We start from the raw sequence: 20,743 nt of genomic DNA, 5'->3' as shown, positions 1-20,743 counted from the left end.
TGCCTTTATAATCAAAGGTTTTCGTGCCAAACCACTTGTATCAATTCCCAATTCCTCACACAATTGCAACAGTTCCGGTTTCTGCAGCTTTTGTAGGTCCATGATCGCTCCGAGTGTCGGCTACTTCCAAAACAACAGTGCAAACTACCAAACCTAAAGGCGTTTCCACACTCTCTTTACCAGTTCTAAAATCTAACCCTGTTCTAGAACCTGGTCCACATCAGAAGAAAAGCCAAGCACTCACCCACACATGCGATCGATGTTCCGAGCTGCCCTCTTGTTGGCCGATTGTTGCTCCTGCTTGTTGCTTGAGATGCCACCTCCGATCACAAGGTGTTGTGGCTTGTAGCTTCAGATCCACCTCCAATCACCAGATGTTGTGGCTTGTAGATTCAGATCCCACCGCTGCCACCAGTTGTCGTGACGCTGGGGCTATGGCGACCCGGCCTTCACTTGGTAGCGTGCAGAGACTCCGGGTTGAAGAAGGACTGAATCTTCGAAGTTGGTAAAATATGTACAAGCAGGTTTACTGGCACTTTGAGAAAACGTATTTACAAGAATATTTACATGAAGAAGAAGGGTACATCAGCAAAATGACAAGCGTTAAGAGTTCATAGCGAGAAGCGACTGGATGAGCCGTTTACCCAGGGCCCAGAGCGACATTTCGTGCTCTGCAGCGTCCTTAAAAACCCCCTATGTCCAGCCCCTCTCTGAAGATGCTGACCAACCAAATCCAGGGCACGCCCCTCAGGTATCGGCATCCAACCGAACACATCACTGCACTGATGGTCTGAAGCACTGACTGGTCCGGCATTCATTCGTTGGGCGTAATAACTTGTTGGCGGGAAAAGCTTGGGAACGGCGAGGAGAGGAGGTACATTTCTATTCTTCAGCAAAGAAACCACAGGCTGGTTCTGACAAGGGGTTTTACTTCTCAGAAACCCGAGTGCACGTGGCGCCGCATAGGGCTCCCAACATTGTCCCTTTTCGACAATTGCAAATCTTTTCGACAATTGCAAATCTTTCCTGCATTCCCGGGAAATCACTTAATGGCCGTATGAGTCATGCTCCTTTCTTGTCCTGCACGTCAGCGGACATGTCACTCTGTCGTCTCCTTTGGATAGGAGGCATTCATCACTGGAGGATAGCACTTCTCGACTGGAAGGGTGGACAAAAGAAAGAAAGCACTTCCTGCTATTTCCCGCAGGGGGACGTTTCTTTGTGTTTTTCCAGACGTTCTCTTGACAGGGCCAATTTGGCATTTGCAGGTTGTCCACAAAGCAAAACATGCTTACAAAACAGGATTCCTGGAAACAGGCTCACTTAGAGCCAATGGACCATCACCACATATTCACAAAACTTTTCCATGCCCACAGGCGAACAATAGAGCGCGCAAATGCGGATGCTTGGTCGTAACAAGGTATATACTGTATAGTACCGGTAACACATTAGGTCGTGTGAGACCGCCGTCCGTTGAGGCACTGAACGAAGTTTAAGAACGTAAGCCATCGGCCACTGCCACAGTCGCTGTAGCCGCTTCTTGTTTATTCCTCCTCCTCCAGAGCTTCGATTTTAAATCGCTTCCGCGCGTGTTAGCCTTCTCGGCAACGGGATGGTCTCCGTCGAAGCGGTGGCAGAAGTCGTCGCCGTCGCAGCAGCTTCAGCCAAGCTCCTTTCCTCATAAGCGAGGCAGGTTTCCCTGTATATTTAAGTGAGCGGCGAGTCACCTGGTTCGTCACATGGCTACAGCTCGAGAAACAGGACTCGGCGCGCGGCGCGGCGGCTGCGCAGCGGTAGCAGCTACGGCGCGTCATGTGGTATAACGTTACGGCACACCTTTGGCGCTGCTCCGTCTTGAAGGTCAAATAAGAGAGTTTTAGCTTACCGTGATCCGCGATCCGATACCGTGATCCGTCACCGCCCGTTTCACTGCGCATGCCCAGACCTCCTTGAAGCCGATAGATGGCGCCACATACTCGATGTCAGGATGTCAGCACATAGACTTGCCGCGTCGGGACCAATCAATTTGTGCCCACGCGGGGTAGAGGGTCACGGTGGCGGATCGCGGATCAAGGTAAGCTAAATCTCTCTATTATCTTCGTCAGTGACTTTGGAGAAACTAGGCGTATTGAAGCCTTTTGCTCCGAAAGGCATCAGCTGCTCTGCCTCGATAGGTTACGTTTTCATAAAACAGGCAACATTGGATCAAGGCATGCACTTAGGTATTAAACGGCGTGGTCGTGGGTCGCCTGCCGGAGTCACGGCAAATATTGAAGTTTTATGATCTCCGTAATCTCCTATACCGGAATCCAAGCGGGAAAGGGAATAAGAGTGGCCTGAGAAGTAAATAGGATATCGGGGTTTAAGATTGACCTGAGAAGATCGGGGTTGAGAATAACACCTCGGAAAGCGAACCGGAAGGCGGCTGTCAGAATTACGGTATAGTATGCGAAAAGATAAGAGTGCCGAATGACACTTTAACTCCCATGCTGTAATTGCAAGGCCCAAGCAAGGAATACGGCCATTCGTGCGGAATCGATGCGGAGTAATCGCCAGTGCTCGTGGCGCGAATACATAGTTTTTGTGCGCCGTCTTTGTGAGTGGCGGTGGATATTTTTTAGTTCAAATGAGAAAACATATATTTGTGCATGCGCGAGCCTTTCACGGGAGCTTAGAAGAGGCTATGAAAATGCCAATTAGTTATGCACTCCTCGTATTTCTGCAAGGTAAAGAAAAATGATGCAATACGGTTCTGTAGCGATACATGCGTGTCTAGTTAATGGAGGGATTTTCTTTTATGTGCTGCTAATAACGAAACCTACGTCGAAGAGCAAAGTAAGACAATGAGAGAAAAGGTCAAGAAAATTGTCTTCCGATGAAGCCCATTAACCCTTTCAATTTATAATCTTAGCCACGTATACTAACTTTTCCTTTTCCTCTCGCGATTTGCAACAGCTGGCTGCAAACGACTGCCGCCACTTATACGTTGAACTGGTGGCTGTCTATACCCTTGAAGACACGGAACGGGATTTTTATACCCACTGAGCTGTTTTTAATCTCCTATAATGTGCTGGGTTGCTCTGGCAGTCAACATGTTCTTTCAAGCTATGCAGGTACGCATAAAATATAGATGCTTCGAGTACACAAGTATATCAATCCAAAAAAGCGAAGGCAAATCTTCCAGGCATCATTTTATGCCGTGTGGAGTGAAAAATGAACCAACGCCAATAGAAAACTACACAATATAAAAGGCAGAATTCGGCGTTTCATCTGCCGAACTTATTGTATGACTTGCACATCTGTGGTCGTGCTACTGTAGCGTTTGAACACTTTTTTTTTCTTGCGCAATTGTGTTGGATGTTTGATCGCTGGACGTATGGCGTGAGGGAAAAGGAAAGGTACAATGAAAATGTCAATCAGGGCCAATAGTAATTGGCCTTTATGGATAGAGTGCTGCATATTGAGTCAGAGGGAGGCCACTCTCATCGAAAACAGCTTTTATAAAGAAGAAAAGACCGGGAAAGAAAATACAGTAGTCGCCGCCGTCGGGGTTCCGCAAGTAAAATACGTGCGTCGATAGCGATCGTCGCGTATCACGGGGGCCGCGCCACCCTTACCATTCAAGCTCTTCAAAATGGTGACAATCTCTCGTTTTCGGTAAAATGGCCTAGACTTTCAATCGACTATAGCGGGAAGACGTTTAAATCAAATTTCCTACCAAATAAATGTGTCTTTCGCTGCCGGATAAGTGTCCACATGCCCGAAAGAGTCCGAGAAGAAATTTTTACTAATTACGACAATTAGGCGGAGTTGCCCTCAGCAGGCTACTCCACCAGATAAGGACGCAATGCACGCAAAATTTTCGCGCAGCAGCTGTCTTCGATAAAATTTAACAAAACTTTTGTTCCACGTGCTGCGTCTCACCACACGACCAATTATATGCGCCAGGCCCACCCGGACTACTGCCCCGTCAGAGGTCCAACGCTAATATGTGCTGTAGGCAATAACATTCCTGGCGCAACACCGACCTCTAGGGAAACGTCGCTCAAAAGGCGACGACTGGAAGGCGCTGGTAATCGAAAGACGAACAACGCACGGACAGCATAGTGGGCGAGCCTGACTTTTTTTTTTGTGTGTGTGTGTTCTCGCTGTATACTGTGTCTTTATCTTTATCCCTGTACAATACGTTTCGAAAACGTTTCTTGGTAGGTCGGCTAGTGTTGCTCAATCAAAGGGTGTGGTTCCTATGCCTAGAGATGACGTGAACAGACACGGCCGTCTCCATAGGGCAGCGTGTGAACCAGCAACGCGTCAGTTTCGACAGGCAGGGCAGACAAAACAAACAGCCGGAATCAAGCATGCCACAAGAAGCGGCAGCGCAGTCGTCCTGAAAGACGCCGAGGTCGGCGTGACGACGCCTACTTCGTCCCAGTCCGGGGACGACGCGTAGTTTGCTGGCCGGATGACGTTCTGCCTCCGACCCTGCGGCGCGAAACGACCACCTGCGAGAATCTCGTATTACCGATTCGCCGCAGGCGACGGATACCTGACCAGCCGTGAGCCTCCTTCGCGGTGCTCTGATCTTTGCGTATTTGGTAGATGTGGCTACGAACCTTTTCTTTTTGTTCTGGCCTACTCAAAAGGCTCATATTCCGAGTCTTCCCTATCGATGCTTTCAATAAGCTTATGAAGTGGCTCGGTGCATGCTGCACTGATATTCTTTTGAAATAAATGTTTTAGATAATAAGTTGATTTTTTTTTTTAATGGCATGAAATTTATATGCTCATAAAGCGTTCACGCCCGCCTTTTACTAAATCTCCCGTATTCAACCAGAATTTTTGTTACACCAGTGACATTACACTATTTGCACTTTAAAATATTTGTGTAAGCAGCCCATAGAATCCATGGACCTGCTAGCGAAGCTTGCAGACAGATGCTCTGAAAGAACGTAGATCTGTAGCATTTCAGTTGTGCTAGACCTTTGTATGCATAGTTCTTATATTTACTGGCAAAAGTAGGCTACTGACGATTTTTCTAAGCTGCTAGTAGACAACTTGTCGAAGGTGACATTAATATACACTATAAACCGTCCTCTATAGGCTGTCCATAATCGCGTCCGCACGAATACAAACTGCAGGACCGCACTTGCAAACGATTGTAATTATCAAATACAGGCCTTGGAGGCTGCATTTCGATGTAGACGAGATCCAAGAAAAGCCCGTGTGCTGTGCAATGAGAGCTCACGGTAAAGAATCCCAAATTATTCCAGGGCACGGCGTAGCCTGAGCCGCTTTAACATACCACGCGACTCAATCTGGTAAACTAGGGAGAAGCCACAGTTTTTGGCTGCTCTCTGTATTAGTGTATACGGTTGCGGTCTACCGCATTCTCTCTTTATTGAATCCTTCTTTTATTTGTGTGCGTGTAAGGCCTAACAGAAATAAAGAGGTTTAGTTTTCATGGCTGTAACGAAGAAAAAAATTGGACGACGCTTGAGCTTCGCCTTTAACAGAGTTCAACGCTTTAGCGTTATCAGGCCGCGTTCGCGTCACCTGATCATGCTCTACAGCCTCACAACAACATACTATCTCATTTTTTTTCTTGTTTTTTTTTTTTTAATTTAGTGCAGGGTGAAAGTTCACTCCTGTCTTGATTTCAACCACCAAGAAGATAACCCCCGCCTGGTTATTTATTCCCGCTTAATGTCTTTATTCTCCGCTATCTATAAACCGAAATGCTATGAAGACGATGGATGAATGTATAAGGATTTGAATCGGGCGGCGGCTCGCGCCATCTGTTGCGGCAGCGCCACACGATCTAAGGAATCTTCCAGTGCGCGCCGCATATCTCAGGTAAGCAAAGCGGAACCGTTCTTTGCTACTCGCTTAACTGTTAACTGTTACTTCCGTAACTAATTTCTTTCTAATGACGCACCTAAACATTACCTGAAAGCCATAGGGCAATGAATGCATTAGGTCAACCTTTATCCGGGGAGAAGCCATGCGGTTCTTTGGAGGAGTGGTTGCGTGCTCGCCCCGCACTGCGAACGACCGGTGTATGACTTCGCGAGTTTTCGCAAAAGTTTTAAAACCCAAAAGTTTTATTGTTTCTTTACTGTCTTCTGATTTTCGCGTTAAAATCACAACGCCGACACCGGCTTTTCTGCGACAAGGAGCCCTAACGCTATCACGTTATAGCACAACGAGGACGATGTGGTGGGCGCTTCGTCCGTATACTTACTATATCTATTTGAGAGGATATAACCGCGTACAACAGTCGCAATGTTGTGCAGTATAGTTCTACCCACTTATGCGGCGTAAAATCCAACACAGCAACGCCAACATTCATAATTCAAGCGGACGCTGTAACTTGAAGAATCGCAGAATGCTTCTCGCTTCGTAATTAATGACCCTAACACGGCGAATTTAGGAACCACTGTCACTATATCCATTTGACAATAACAACATCAGCAACAACAAAAATATCGGGCGTTTCTTAAGTAGTCCAAGGGAGGCCTATGGACGACTCATGGAAGCAAGCGAGTGACTCAGCAGTGCTGCTGTGGTGGTTCACTTTGTTCTCCATGTTATATCTCTAGGATATCTCCAAAGAAAGGGTAGCCAAAAGTGGTAATATTTACAAAAGCAAATACCCCATCTCAACGTAAACGTGTACATCGATCGTCGCTGTTCCTCATTTTTCGGCCTTTTGACACAACATCCCGCATACATCCGCAACATCCGAGGGGCAGCTGAGGTGAGTACGCATCCTTTAGGAAAGAACTCTTTCCATTGTGTCGCGAATGTGTAAATCACGAGACTCAGCCATGCAGGACTTGTGCCTGCTGCAGATGACCCTTCTCCTTATCACCAACAGGAGTCCAAGTTGGCGGAACCACGTTCGCACGGCTTCCACCCTCTCTGTCAGAGCGGTCTGGGAGAACGACTGAAATCGAAAACGGCTTCTTCGCGAATGGGACTCCTCTCTCATGCGCCTCACTGCGGAGATAACCGTCCGGCAGGTATGTCGGTTTTAAGAAGACGACGCCACTACGAGAAGCGGCAGCTTTTTAAATTGTCCATCCTTGACTTCTTCGGTTGCTGAATTGCTGCCTTCTTCCTCGCAGCTCAGGAATGCCGGTGCAGAGTGTGCGCGCGTCGCCCTCGTCGTGGTCGTCCGCTCGAAATCGCGTGCAGTGAGCAAGACCTGCCTCGTCTCTTCTCAGGAGACAGCGCGGGTTCAGGGGTCAAATGGGACCTTTTTATGTCCCCCGCCTGGCTGCTTCTTCTCTTTCCATTTCAACGTCGCCGCCGTAGTATCCTCTCTCGCAGACCGCGGAGCTTGCAGCCTCCGGGTGTACACGAGAAAGAGACAAGAATAAGAAAGAGCGTCTAGATGTCGCCGTGGGAATGGCACTGCGATGCGCATCGCTCCAAAGTCAGCCAAACGGGGGTCAGAGGTCACCGGAGGTACGTGGCTCTTTCCTGATAAGGTCAGCCACCTGCTCCCCTCTATCTTTTCTTCTTTCTTTCTCGCGGGTGATCGGTTTCTCCTCTCGTTTTTGTCTCCATTGCTTTTCAGGGGTCGATCGCAGAAACTCGGTGAGGGACAGCCGTGCCAGAAGCCGCGAAGAGGAAGGCCGAGGAAGACGACGCGGGTTCACGACCCGTTTATCAGATGTCACCGTGACTTACGTCGTCTTAAGGAGGCGGCGGTCCTCTCCGGCGGCCCTTCCACGAAACGCGGTGCCCGGCCGTGTCGTGCACTTTACTCACGGACAGGTTGGCTGCCAGCACGGTGAGGTAAGTAATGAGGCTCGGAGGCCTTGACCGCTTCATGGCGGCCTGCCCTCTCTAATCCCTGACCGGACCCCGGGGGATATATCTCCGAACCTGGCCCTGGCTTCCGCGCTTTCTGGTTTGGCTGTTGGTTTTCAACTGGCTTTTTGAGAGCACTGCGACGCCAGCGCACGCTAGGTCATAACGCCGAGCCTTTTTTGTTGAGTTCGTTGAAGTTGGTTGAGACCTTACTGCCACGTCGGTGGGACCTCCTTGCAGCCGCGCGGTTGCCGATCGGCTATTGCCCTGACCGAAAAGGTTCTGGTCAGGTTTGTGTACATGCGTATACGAAAAAACCGCCTGCTGGCGTGGAGACGTGTAGAAGCTCCTCATCTAACAAATTACATGTATAGAAATGTCATAGTGATATGCATTTCTACTGTGTAATTCGTTTAGTATAGTGTCATGAAAATGGCTGTTGAACAGTTGCCCGTTATTCCTCACGGAATGCCATTTAACAACCGCTCGTTATCCCTCACGGAGCAATGTTTTCTGGCGAAACTTAAGTCGTTTGGAATCCGTGCCTGCTTAGTATCGATTAATAGGGCGCCAGAGGCCTTCACGACGGTGCGCCTCATGTCTCCGCGCCTGGCTTGAACCTCCGAGTTCATTTTACACAAACCTTGCGCAGAAAATGTGGATGAGGGAAAGATGACGCCCTATACGACTGTTCTCGCTTTACAGATGGTGCCTAAGGTGACTCCGTCAACTAAAAGTGTGCAAGTCGTCGCTGTCAAAAGCTCAAATGGACACCAAATAATTGGAGCCATTGGTCGCAATAACCACCCCCTCCCCCCTCTTTTTTGTCCTATATATCTAGTGTCCGCGGTGCTGGATAGCTTCTAAGAATTCAAACGCAAGAAAGGCGACACACAGATAGAGGCTACAAAACATGCGGTGCTTGCGACACTTTATTGACACGAAATAGCTGCATATGTAGCCACTATATTGCAAAAGGAGGGGAGGAAAAGGGGAACAACAAAAGAAGACAACAGAGGTATGTAACACATTTAAGTCGATCGCCTCATGCAAGGTGATGCCCAAGCATGTGTCTTTACGATCAGCATGCTTAGTAAATTGCGTGAGAAGACAAGCAAGGTAAGATTTGCGGTGAGTAAGCAAATGATTTACGTCTTGTCACTACGTGTACAGTTTATGTTGACGTTATACATATATATATCGAGCGAACTTCTGGCCGTGACAGCTATACTACATCATAACCTGAGTTAAAAAGAAAGTGGCGGAAATGATACAATTCAACAAACGTGCTCGCGCGTGCGCCAGTCACCCTGGTTTAGAATGAAATTACGATCATCTGTCTTAGGAAACTCAATGGCTGGTAAGAACGGCTACCCGACGCAGAGAGAGCAAGGCATTCTGTACGTTCTCACTGGAGAAGACTCAAAAGTCGACAGTGTGGTGCCGGCTTCCGACGACGGTGCCGACAAAGCCAGGTGTTCCCTTACGCCTGCGATGCGGACTGGGGCTCTGCTCACGTCCTTGGGATAGTGTGTTCTCCAGAGAGGTCATCTGAGCGGCGGCTGCGATGCAAGTGCAGACACCGATTGTTTGCCCTTGATCGCAGGACGAAGCGCGGATAGAAAAATAGAAAAAAAAAAAAAAAGCCCTCTTCTTTCTGAGCTGAAGAATTCTCCGATGGGACACGTCCGACCCCTTGTTTCTCACGGCGGTGTTCGCCGCATGGAAGTATATAGAACTCTTTCGGTCTGCACGGCACTTCTGCTAAACGCAAAACAGCTCGCGACTGCAAGGCGCCAAGATTCCTCCTTGTGTGTGCGCGCGCATAGACAAGGCCTGCTGAGGCCATGTAGTTGCGACTCAAGCGTTGGACTGAACTTACAAGCGATTACTCTTGTGGTCGGGTATCGTGTCCCAGAAGCTAAAATTTTAAATTATAGCATCCTGCTTCATTCTTACACGCTAGATGCCTTCACGGTTACTCGTCGCAGCTCTGAAAAAAAAAAAAAAATAACGCTCTCGTTTTGTCGTCAAATAGAGAACAAGCGCGCTACGTCGCTGGTTTATCCGAACTCCAATGACTCTCGACGGCTACACAAAATTTCCTTTGGCGCAAATTTTTCCCGAGACGCTCAATATCACGGAGTGGCTAAACGCCACAGGAAAATGTCAAGCCATTGTTGTGCTCTTACCAGGCGAATCAACTTGATGACCACAAAGTGAAGACATCCTTTGTGGTGAAACAGCTCAGCGACATGCGAATAAATTAAGAACAACAAAAGCTGCACTCGGATGACGATTTCCAAAGAAGACCTCGGCCCATTGAAAATCGCGCAGCATCACCAACCAGAGAAGCATAAGGTAAAGTAAAGGGTATTTTCTTGGTCCCAAATAGAGATATACGGCACACTAACACAAATGCATGCACACTCACGAAATAAAATAACGGAGCTTGTTTTTTAGGCACAAGGACACACAAAGAGAGCAGTAGGAAGGCTTTAAAGTTTGTACGGTGCCGGCATCCAAGAATATCAACTGTCAATAAACAGCGGGAAAAATCATTTCCCTGCTTGTGCATGCAACCACACACTTCACCGTCTACTACCTCTTCTCCACTGTTACGAAGAACCAACCTGTTCAACCATCTACTCCCCGAAACTCTATTATCAGGAACCTTTAATAAAAAACTACGAAGCGACATTCGCGCCACTCGCTGCGGCGAGCGCGTCCCTGTCACGAAAGCTAGAGCAGACGATGGCGCCCGCAGTGCTGTGCAGTGGTGTGCCCGCCGTCACTATTGAGCTCTGCGCCTCTTTCTCGATCACAAATGCCGCATAAAAATAGCCGGACACACTGTTGTATTGTAGGCTGCAGCAATACTTATACGAATTCGCTTGCTGGAACGAATTTTTACGGCTTCTCAACGCAGCATTGGGAGACGGAACGGCGGCAACGTTGGATTCGCCTCGTTCATCGCGAAAAGTAAATTTAAGCTTCGTTTTTTTTTTTTTTTTTTTTTTTTATGCACATCGTGCTGTAGAAGTAGGCACTTGCTGAAGTCTTAAAATTTGCAAAAAGGACGTTTTGGCATCTGTCTTGATGCTGCGCATACATGACGTTGAATTAAGGCGCCGTAGATCGTTCATCGCATATGGGTAGCATAGTATGCTGCTTATTTGTTTTTATGGTTACCTCTGCAGCGAAGAAGGCATGGATTGGGTGCCTTGATACGCAACAACCATTTTCTAAATCGCACGAAGAAGGGCACCCGTCCTATAACACCCAAGTGTTTTCCCCTCAGCCTACAAAAGAGAGTGCAAGTGGTTGTTCTGGTCGCTATCACAGGCATCACTTTAAGTTGTAAGAATCAAGCGGTGATCCGGGCTGGTTGGTACATTGCATAAAGCTGTGCATCAGTCAGGATGCTAAAAGCCACCAGAAAAATATATTTCTTACTTTTAATTTGATGGTTTTCGATGGCGCACTGATGCTTATCTGCGCAATGCACCGGGCCTAATGCTTGGGCCTCATTACGCGAAATCATCTCCTTAACATTGTGTACATGGCCTGCTTCAAAAAGCTTCGTTCCTTCCTGATGTGTGCGCCTCGAAATCATTTTTCAATCTCATTTAAAGCTCCAATTCCCGTTTCTGCCAGCGGCACACCGCTAGCAAACATCCCGGCGGAGACGTGGAGGGAGCTTTCATGATAGGGACGAGGAATCGGCCGCGTGGGGCGCTGAACGCAACATTGACTCTGGCGGCACCTAGCGGGTGCAGGGTGCCTATATGGACGAACGGACGGAAGTATGGGACGGGGCGGGGCGGGGCGGTGCGGATGGACGGAACGCACGAACAGAACGGATTTTGGCTTAATGGGGCTAGAAACGCTTTTACATTACAAGCTTTGTTGTAGGCATGTGTATGAACACAGAAGGCGATAACTGAAGACATGAGGTCTGCATTTGCAACCCTATCAGCTTTCACGAAGACAGTAGGCAGGAGACGAGAACCGTACACTGATCAAGATTTGACCACGGAGCAGGGAAGGTGGCCCAGGAAGGGCCAGAACAGAGTCGGGAAAATGAGGATGGGACCGGTAACCGGCGTAATTTGTATTTCATCAAGTAAGTCAGCTTGGATAACGCTGATACGTTAATGAAGACGGGACAAAAGTTGCCGTTCGGGTGTCGTCTCTGGAAGACCTGTTCACCTTGGTGATGCTCAAGCAGGCCTAAAACTGAGCGCTTGATTACGGCTTTTAAATGAAATTATATCCTCTATCAATTTTGACCCTAACCGCATTCATTGGTCGAGCAGGATCCCGCGGTTGATCTCGGAGCTTTCATGTGGCGTTGTGAGCGAAAAATCATGGGCATGGCTGTGACAAGTGGTAGTTGGCAGGTGACATGACCGCGCAATGGTGGTCGGCAGATTGTGCGAAGTCACGACACCAAACGACATGGCGAGAGATGCCAACTCGGGTTTCTATAGGGAGCTTGCATGAAGCGATGCATGCTGGGTAATCCGCCATGATGTTGTCGCTGGCAGCAGACGACGTAGCACGGAACTACCACACAGCCTCGTCTACGTGGTGGTGTAGTGCACGCAGACGATGCTGGCGCGATCGGACAGGCCGACTGCGGGTTCTTCACGGTTCCAAAAATATGTCTGCACGAGGGCGAGAAGGCAAGGGATTCCTCTAACACACGCGAGATAGACGCCAATCCGGGCAAGTATCAAACTACTTGCCAGAACTAGAAATCATGAATGTCGGCTATGTCGACGGGTGGCCAGGTCCAGACGCATAGTGCAGTCAGTCGTTCTCGCGTAGCTTGAACAGGCTTGCGTCGCACTGCTTTGCATTTCTTCATAGCGCGGCCTATTTTTCGGGCGTAGCGTCGACATGTACGTTCCTCAAGAATCTGCCGACAATTGCACGCACGTAAGGGTAGCGCACGAAAAGCCGCGTATTTGCTCGGTGGACCGTCGAAAACGACAAGGCACTTGCTCAATTCAGCCTGGCTGCCCTGCCTGCCGTCTGCTGCCAGCGACATCATCATGGCGGATTACCCAGCATGCATCGCTTCATGCAAGCTCCCTATACTTTCAGGTGTATGGATGACATGCAAATCGAACCTTCTACGACCCTTGAACAATAATTAAGCCACGCTACTCTTAGACCACGCAGGCATGTCCGTACGCCCAGGTAACGCAAAACATTGCCTAAACGTTGCCTGTATGTATGAACTTCCACACAACGTAATGCGACAAAATCTCGCATTGCTGCGACGTTGCAAGACATACGTTGCCCTGACGTTTAGAGTTTACGTCATCATAACGTTTATAGGCATACACAGCACTGACGTTGGGTGTACACATCTCACCAACGTTTTGATAACATTGCTATTGCAACATTTATAAACAGGCCGAGTTAGATATTACTGGCGAAACTAATAAAGCTGCAAAAGTGAAATGCGAAATTCCTGGTTGGACAAGAATATATGCTCAAGTGATAAATGGCAGCTTTATAACATGGAAACAATTTTAGATAGTAATTATTTTCCAACAAATCATCAGATCACAACGGTCAAAAATATCACAAACTATACTTTTATTAATTTACAATACTGTTGAGAGCCCAACAGACAGTGAAAATTATATCATGGACATAAGTGCAAACAAACACCGTGTTGTGGGAATGGTTTTGTCATTGTCAGAGAGTACCAAGCAAAGGTATGGTTTTTACAATGGGAGCGCACAAAAAATAGCATCTGCATTTTTCTTGACCGGTAAGCACACACATTTTGTACCAATTTCATTGATGCTCCACGTACTCAGACCCCGTGAAAGTCCTCGGGCTCTGTAAACACCTATGTCAACAGACCACATCGTTGCATCATGAAAGTAACATCGGCATAGTGCTGCCCGCAAATAAGGACGTCACCTTCAGCTGCTATAAAATTTCTTATTAGGACAAAATTTCCACCCGTTATCCTCACACAGCTGTTTTTTGGCTTTGTAGAAAACACTTTTTTCCCAATCGTAGTCTTACTGAATCGCTGCCCCCGGAATGTTTCAGGGACTAGTCCATTCATGTGAATATTGGACAGCTTGATGCCATCACTTCTAGGAGTCACTGGTTGCTTGAACTGCTTTAGTTCAGCTGCTCGCATAAAAATTTGTTCCGTAAGAAGGGCATGGCCTCTGGCCAGTCGCTTCAGCTTTCCTAGAAAAGCTTCAAAAGGAAAGGCTGAAAATATGGCAATGTGGCAAAACCGTCGCACATCATCTTCCAGATGCGAGAGGCTATGTATGCTAACATTTTAGATGCCACTGCCATAAAGCTTACCTGCCTCTGTAACGAAGCTAAGTAGCAGCTGCTCAGCATATTCACACAAAGTCATACAAAGATCGGGTGAGGCCAGTATTGTGATGGTAGAACTTAGCTTCAAAAAGTGCGTGTAAAATGGATGAGCAAGGTGTTGCTTCAGAACAAAGGGGCCAAAGTAAACAAGGAAGTTTCTATACTCGGATGCCTTCCAAAATTCTAGAACACTCAGGGTCCTTGGAATGCGCTGAAGCTCCTGTGGAGTGTTGACAGCCAAAGTAACTAAGTTCTCAGAAATGGCCCTACGTGCATTCAAAGGCAGCATTGACACTGATGGGGCAGTTGATGTCCAATACTGCACTAGAAGTCTTTTCATAACTCTTAAGCAAACCAAACGCATATAGTCTAGTGGGAACCAGTCTGATGCCCAGCTTGAGCAATGGTGATGTGCAATTGTGATGATCAGGCTGTGTCGTGTTGAAGTTTTCACCTGTACGCGGAGGGGCCAACACATCAGGAAATATACCTTTCCTATGCTCTACAGAGTACATGCCTTTTTGCATGTACTTTTCACATGCATAGTATGCTGCATGTCTCTTGGTACATTTAAGGAATGCCTGCGCAGGCATGTCGCAAAAAAATGCATGAACAATCACTAGGGAACACAGCTTCACCATGGTGCAGTCCAAGCTCTAAAAGTGAACACTCTCGGGTTTTGAGTCCCCCATGTAGAGAGCTGCAAGGAAAGGTTCATTTCGCGAGCTTTCTTCGGCCCGCACAACCACAGGCCAGAACTGTTTCGACGAACTCCTAGATAAGGGCACACCATCGACGTTCATCGTCAGGGAAATCACTGAAGCGCTCACTGATATGGCTCCACTTTCTAGTTGCTGAATGAGGTTTCCAGTGACGCCAAAAAAGCAGTAAGTGCCACTTCCCATGCTGGTGACTACTGGCATGAGGCGTCCGCAGCAGTGTTCTGGCATCAGAAGGGAGGTCTGGGTGGTGCAGCTGCAGAATTTTCAGAAGCTTAGTGATGTGGGCGGCAAAAATGTTGTTATCTACAGCCCATGAACGAAGTGGGTCGTGCAAAGCCGGAGCTAAATCCACCTCACTCTCGCTTGACGAAAAATCGCGGAGCTCACTGCTGCATGAATACTGCTGTAGAATTTGTTCTTGAGACTCGGCAACTTCGCCAGTTGGCGGTGGATCAACGGGGCACAATGGAGAAACCAATTCTTCATCGTCATTGCTATGATAACTGGACTCACTGCTGTGAAACACCACCCTCTCAAAATGTTCCTCGGCAGTAGCTAAGTTTCAGCTTCTAAGGGACTGCTGTACAGTAGGGCTATCAGATTGGCAAAGTGCTGCTATTTTGGTTGCCCTGCGTCAGAATTTCTGTCTTCTTCCAACATCAATGACACACCACTATGTCCTCTCCATCGCCGATAGACACAGCTTTACTCGCAAACACGAGCGGTACGCATCATGGTGCACTGAAGGTCATCGACGAATGAGCAGTATGATCACTTGCTTCAGCTACGCACAAGTATCGGGGTTATAACAGCGCAAAGCTGATACAACATGATAAGGCGTGTTCAGGAGAAAAAGCCACTTTTCCGCGCTGCTACACAAGCATTACCCATGAGATGTGAACACACACTGGCTGGGCTTGAGCTTGGCTCGACTACACCTCGTTTGTGTGCCATACATTGCTTGTCTTGGCCAACGAAAGCGTTTATGTAATAAATAACCATAAATAAACAATTTTTTGCAAATAAAAAACTTTCACGCAGTAAATTACTAAGCTTGAACATTAGCATAAATTAACAAATATTTATTTCATATTATTTTGCTGCGTTCAGGCAGTTCAGGCTTGGTTCAGAGCGTTGCCATCTGGTGAAATTCGCCACCAGATTTCGGAAATCTGGTGAATTGTTGGAGCTCCTGGTGTCCAAGTACACGAACTACTACACCAGACAAAATCTGGTGATATCTGGGGAAAACCACTCAGCGGCGCTGCTGATCCAAACGTTTAGCACTAGGATGCGCAAGCGGCCGCTCAATCCCAAGAGAAGAAAACCTGGATGGTATTGAAGTGACTGAAGTGCAATGCAGGTGAATTTTTATGCATCTTTGGAGTGAGGAAGCTGGCTTCGACGGCAAACTTCCAGAGGACTCTGCAACATTATGGGTCGAAGTTTTCAAAGACGAAAACGCCATGGGTGAAAGCCCTACAAGGAACTGGCATTGTATGCACTGGCCTGTCTCTCATGCCCTGTCAAATGCAGCAATGAAGCGGGTCTTTAGTCAAGTTACATGTGTGAAGACAATGTACTGAAGCAAGGGCTGCTGAAAACTCTGGATGCCATTGTACGGATTCGCTCAACATAGGCATCCAGGCAGATGTGCCAAGGTGATAATGTGTTGCGTGAAATTCGTTATCACCAATGATGTGATACGCGGATTCTACATATATGACGCCCAAAGTGATGATTAGGGGCTGCATGACATGCTTTTATTTTAATAAAATGAGTGATGACAGCTAATTCTTGGTCATGTTTAAGCATTTTATAGCAATTTTGGATTCTGGGGAAATCTGGGGAAATTTCATCCGAGGTTCTGGTGTCGCGGCCACTTTCCAATCTGGCAACGCTGGTTCAGGCGGCACCACATTCAATATGGCGGGACAAAAGAAACACGACGGCATGGCTCTTGTGGGGCTTTATGGAGCTTTTTTGCACGTTATGCCTTGTCTTGCCACTTGCCTGTGCTCGTGTGCATTTTGACTTTGAGTGCCTTCGTGCAGACTTCGCAGCCGCATTTCACGTGCGAACTCAATCTTCCGACTGCATGCACTGTTCATCGCTCACAGGTGAGTTGCTATTGCTTTGGTGACCTCCCTTCTCAGACTGCCGCATCTGGAACCACATTGGATGCGCCACGCGTTTTCTGTTTATTCCTTGCTGCTTTGTTAATCATGAATTTCTTTGTCATTAACGACTGGCCATGCATTTTCGCAGCAGAACAGTGCTGCGCTGCCCCGCATCACAGATGTTCAGCAGAGCTGCTTGTGTTCTGATCAGGAGACAAATGCTGAAATTATTTTGCCTCTTTGGCGGTGTGGTCACCGTGACAGTGTCACGCTAACGCCTAAGTTGTCACGCCCGTGGCAAGAGCCGCATCATTAGGTCTGTGTGACCGATTAGTGTCATTAATCGTTTGCTCGAAGTGTGACTGAAAATTCATCTAGTTTAATAGCCCACAGGCCGCCGGTTGGGGCCACCAGCCAGCCATCTCGCTAACTAACTTGCTCAGTGTATGTATGCGCCCTTTGCCATTCCGGTTTAGCATTTTGGCGCTTTGTGTGTGTGTGTGTGTGTGTGTGTGTGTGTGTGTGTGTGTGTGTGTGTGTGTGTGTGTGTGTGTGTGTGTGTGTGTGTGTGTGTGTGTGTGTGTGTGTGTGTGTGTGTGTGTGTGTGTGTGTGTGTGTGTGTGTGTGTGTGTGTGTGTGTGTGTGTGTGTTTGTGTGTCATCTGCGTGGACTGCACATAGTTGGAAGTTAAGTATGCTGAAATTCTTCGCTGTTTTTACTTTAGAGGTCAGCAGTAAACTTCTTGTTGATGAAAATTTCTTGCACATGCCGAGTAGGAGATAGTGTTTGCAGCGATTTAATTTCCTGAAACGCCAGCAAAAGTGTGCAAAGAAAACTAGTTTCAATGACATGCATCTCGCTCAGCTGCTGGCAAAATACACACTGACCATAAATTGACCCTCATTGATTGGAAACTTGAGCAGTCAAGTGCAACTCATTAGTGTCTCTTCAACAGAGGCACTTAGAAAATAATGCCTTTGACCTGGCACTAGTGCTTGTTATGCTAACTGCGCTATATTCTTGCAGGATGTTCTACATCGTCGAATTCAGCAGTGCGGACGGAGTTGCTGCCGTCCCCAAAATTCTGGGTGTGGAATGGGGAAGCATTATGGCTGCCATACCGAACCCCGTCTCGTTGCCCAAGCACTATAAAAGACTGCGAGGAGCCTGGAAAAGAATGGATTGCACACAAATGCCGAATCTTAGGCGAGACTAGTACGTCATTTTTTTTTTGTCACAAGATAGTATTGTGATTATAGGGTACTGTTGGAGCTTTAGGTTCTTGGTTGTGGCAGTGTACAAAGGCAACGATGCACATAAGTTAAGCACTGCCAGAGGGGAGAACTTTTGAGCCAAAATGGTGAAATAATCACACATCATCTTAATTCAATGACTCTTATCAGTAATCGTGTTTGTTGCTCATTGGCTCAAGGTTCCTGTTATAGTGATATTGTTATGCTCTTATTTCAGTAATATTGTTGCTAAGCAGTTGTGAACGTTGCCTTTTCACGGGTCTGCTTACTATTTTAATTCAGTTTCCCTTTAGCCGTGTCATTCAATCTTTCTACACTGAACTCTTTGCTTGCAGCAACATATGCTGACGCAAAAAGAAGAGAGAAGAAAGCTGAAGAGGTGTCAGATTTGACAGCTGATGAGGAACGGCTGACAAAAAGGCCGAGAAAGCCCACCAAGAAGACGTTGTATGGAAGTACGAGTCCAGTTTTGCTGCTAAAATGTTTTTGCCTGATATGTTTACACTTTCTATATTAATCATGCATATTCCATTTGCTTTGCTGCTATATTTGTGAATGTTACTTTAGCAAGCCACTATTGAAATAACTGAATTGAAACATTTTTAACTGCAGTGTCGGATGAAGACGGCAGCAACGTCCCAACAAAAAAAAAAGGAAACAGAAGGCTCTTTTTGTTTGTGAGGAAAGTGAAAGTGATGAAAGCTGCGATAATCATCGCCTACCATCTACAGTTCCTACACAACAAGCCAAGCAACTACCATTCGTTGGCCGTCCTCCACCGAGACCAGCACAAGCAGAAAGCGGCATCCAAGGTAAAAACTTGCCTTGTGCCTGTAGTGGGTGTTGTAAGCAACATTTTACTGTGCAGTGCATGTTATAGCTCTATATTTGTGGTTTTATTCTAGCACAAATATATATTTGGCTAGTTTTTAAATTCTGGCCAGCAGTCCATTTTTGCTGCTGCGTTCTAATGTATTTTCTAATTTTTTTTCTTTTGCTCATTTAAGGGCTTCTGAAGAACCTTGTGCAAAAGGTGTGGATTCATTGAGTCGTATAATAGATTGAGATGCACAATTCAATGTATTCATAAGCGTGTTCACAGTTCATAACATATGTAATGGGTTTTGTTAATTTGTAGTAAATATAAGTGTGTGTCTAGGTTTACTGCCCTAAGTCTGTGATATTGTTTTGTTTGCGCAGTGGCCCTCCGGCAGTCTTGCCTGTTGGGCAAGGAAGTTGACATGAGACATGACATTGGCGACCATTTTCGCTACGCACCAGCACGCTGCAAAAAAAGCGGTAGGTCTGTTATGCTGTGTACGGAAGCTGGACTATCATTTAGTCTACTTGTGCATCAAGCTGTGCAAAAACTGGACTTGTCACAGTCACTTAGCTTACCAGCATATCATATGGAACAGCATAGGCAAAACCTATGGGACATAAAAGTAAACTTCTAGGATATAGTGTAAGGCCATCACTGTTGCATCAGCTGTAATTTTGATGGTTTTAAAAGCAGAAATTCAGTGGGTGTCCTGGTGTTCTTTATTTTTGTACTACCTGTCCAATAAATATTGGCACGCTCCACACACAAGTAATTCTGGTCCTGCAAATTTAGTTTTAGATGTCTGATTACTTTGTAAGTGCTGTCTTGAATTTTGGCTGAATAATAATCTTTTTTGTGTTTTTGTTCTTTTAATTTAGTGGCCTAATTCATGGAATGGATGACCTGGCAGCTATGTGATTGCTTGTTTCTTCATGGAATTGCTGACTCAACAGATGTACAATCATGCCAAATAAATTGTGTAAATGATCTCACATGTGCACCTGACGTAATTTTTGCACTGGCTGTGTCATTCAAGTGACCGGTCAGCAGTCAGCAGACCACGATTACTGCGTAACTGCCTTTTGGTGTGTGCCTTGTCGACATATAAGCATACATTAGTCACTTCAGGAAGGCAGAACGCACTCATGCACAATTCATCAGCTATGGCTGCACCTTGTCTAGTAGGAACAGATGGTGCGGTTTATGTAGCTTTTGCCTAGAAGCTCCTTGAGGAAGGTACCGCATGCATTGTTTAGAATACATTAAGGCAATGTACAGGCAACGTTTCTTTCGTCATTTTTTGTTGGTATAACGTTGAAATAACATAATGTCAACGTTTTCAGAACGTTGTAGAAACATTAGTGCATAACGTTATCTGGTGATCAAAAATAGTGACATTAGCAACAATCAGGCAACGTTGCTCTCTGACATTTGTGGCCATTCAGATAACGTTCCAGTGACATTTTGCGTTACCTGGGCGGCTTATGTAAAGCGGGGCTTTACAGACCTATATACCAACTGGCCTTTTTTCATAACTGGGTAGCCAAGTGGATATGCACCAATGATCAGCAAGAGGAACCGCAGATAGAAGGCATTAACGTTATCGCTTCCTAACTTTAAATAAGAATTTTATAGGAGTCC

General features: G+C 46.8%; 1 protein-coding gene across 2 annotated transcripts; it reads left to right on the top strand.

Annotated features, from left to right (window-relative positions):
- Window positions 1–16,820: 16,820 nt before the first annotated feature.
- LOC146196628 (uncharacterized) lies at window positions 16,821–20,201 on the top strand. 2 transcript variants are annotated; one of them, XM_084598394.1, is made up of 6 exons: window positions 16,821–17,026; window positions 18,053–18,241; window positions 18,615–18,734; window positions 18,892–19,091; window positions 19,480–19,578; window positions 19,981–20,199. In XM_084598394.1, the coding sequence occupies exons 1-5, from the start codon at window positions 16,879–16,881 to the stop codon at window positions 19,522–19,524; spliced, it is 702 nt and encodes a 233-aa protein (XP_084454520.1). In that variant the 5' UTR covers window positions 16,821–16,878; the 3' UTR covers window positions 19,525–19,578; window positions 19,981–20,199. The 2 variants fall into 2 exon arrangements, with proteins under 2 accessions (XP_084454520.1, XP_084454521.1); XM_084598395.1 differs by lacking the exon at window positions 18,615–18,734 and having other exon boundaries at window positions 19,981–20,201.
- The last annotated feature ends 542 nt before the right edge of the window (window positions 20,202–20,743 follow it).

This window comes from Amblyomma maculatum, chromosome 3 (assembly GCF_055883805.1).
Source record: "Amblyomma maculatum isolate TAMU_Amacu chromosome 3, ASM5588380v1, whole genome shotgun sequence".
In the NCBI taxonomy this organism is placed as follows: Eukaryota; Metazoa; Arthropoda; class Arachnida; order Ixodida; family Ixodidae; genus Amblyomma; species Amblyomma maculatum.
This window is presented reverse-complemented; position numbering and strand designations above follow the sequence as displayed.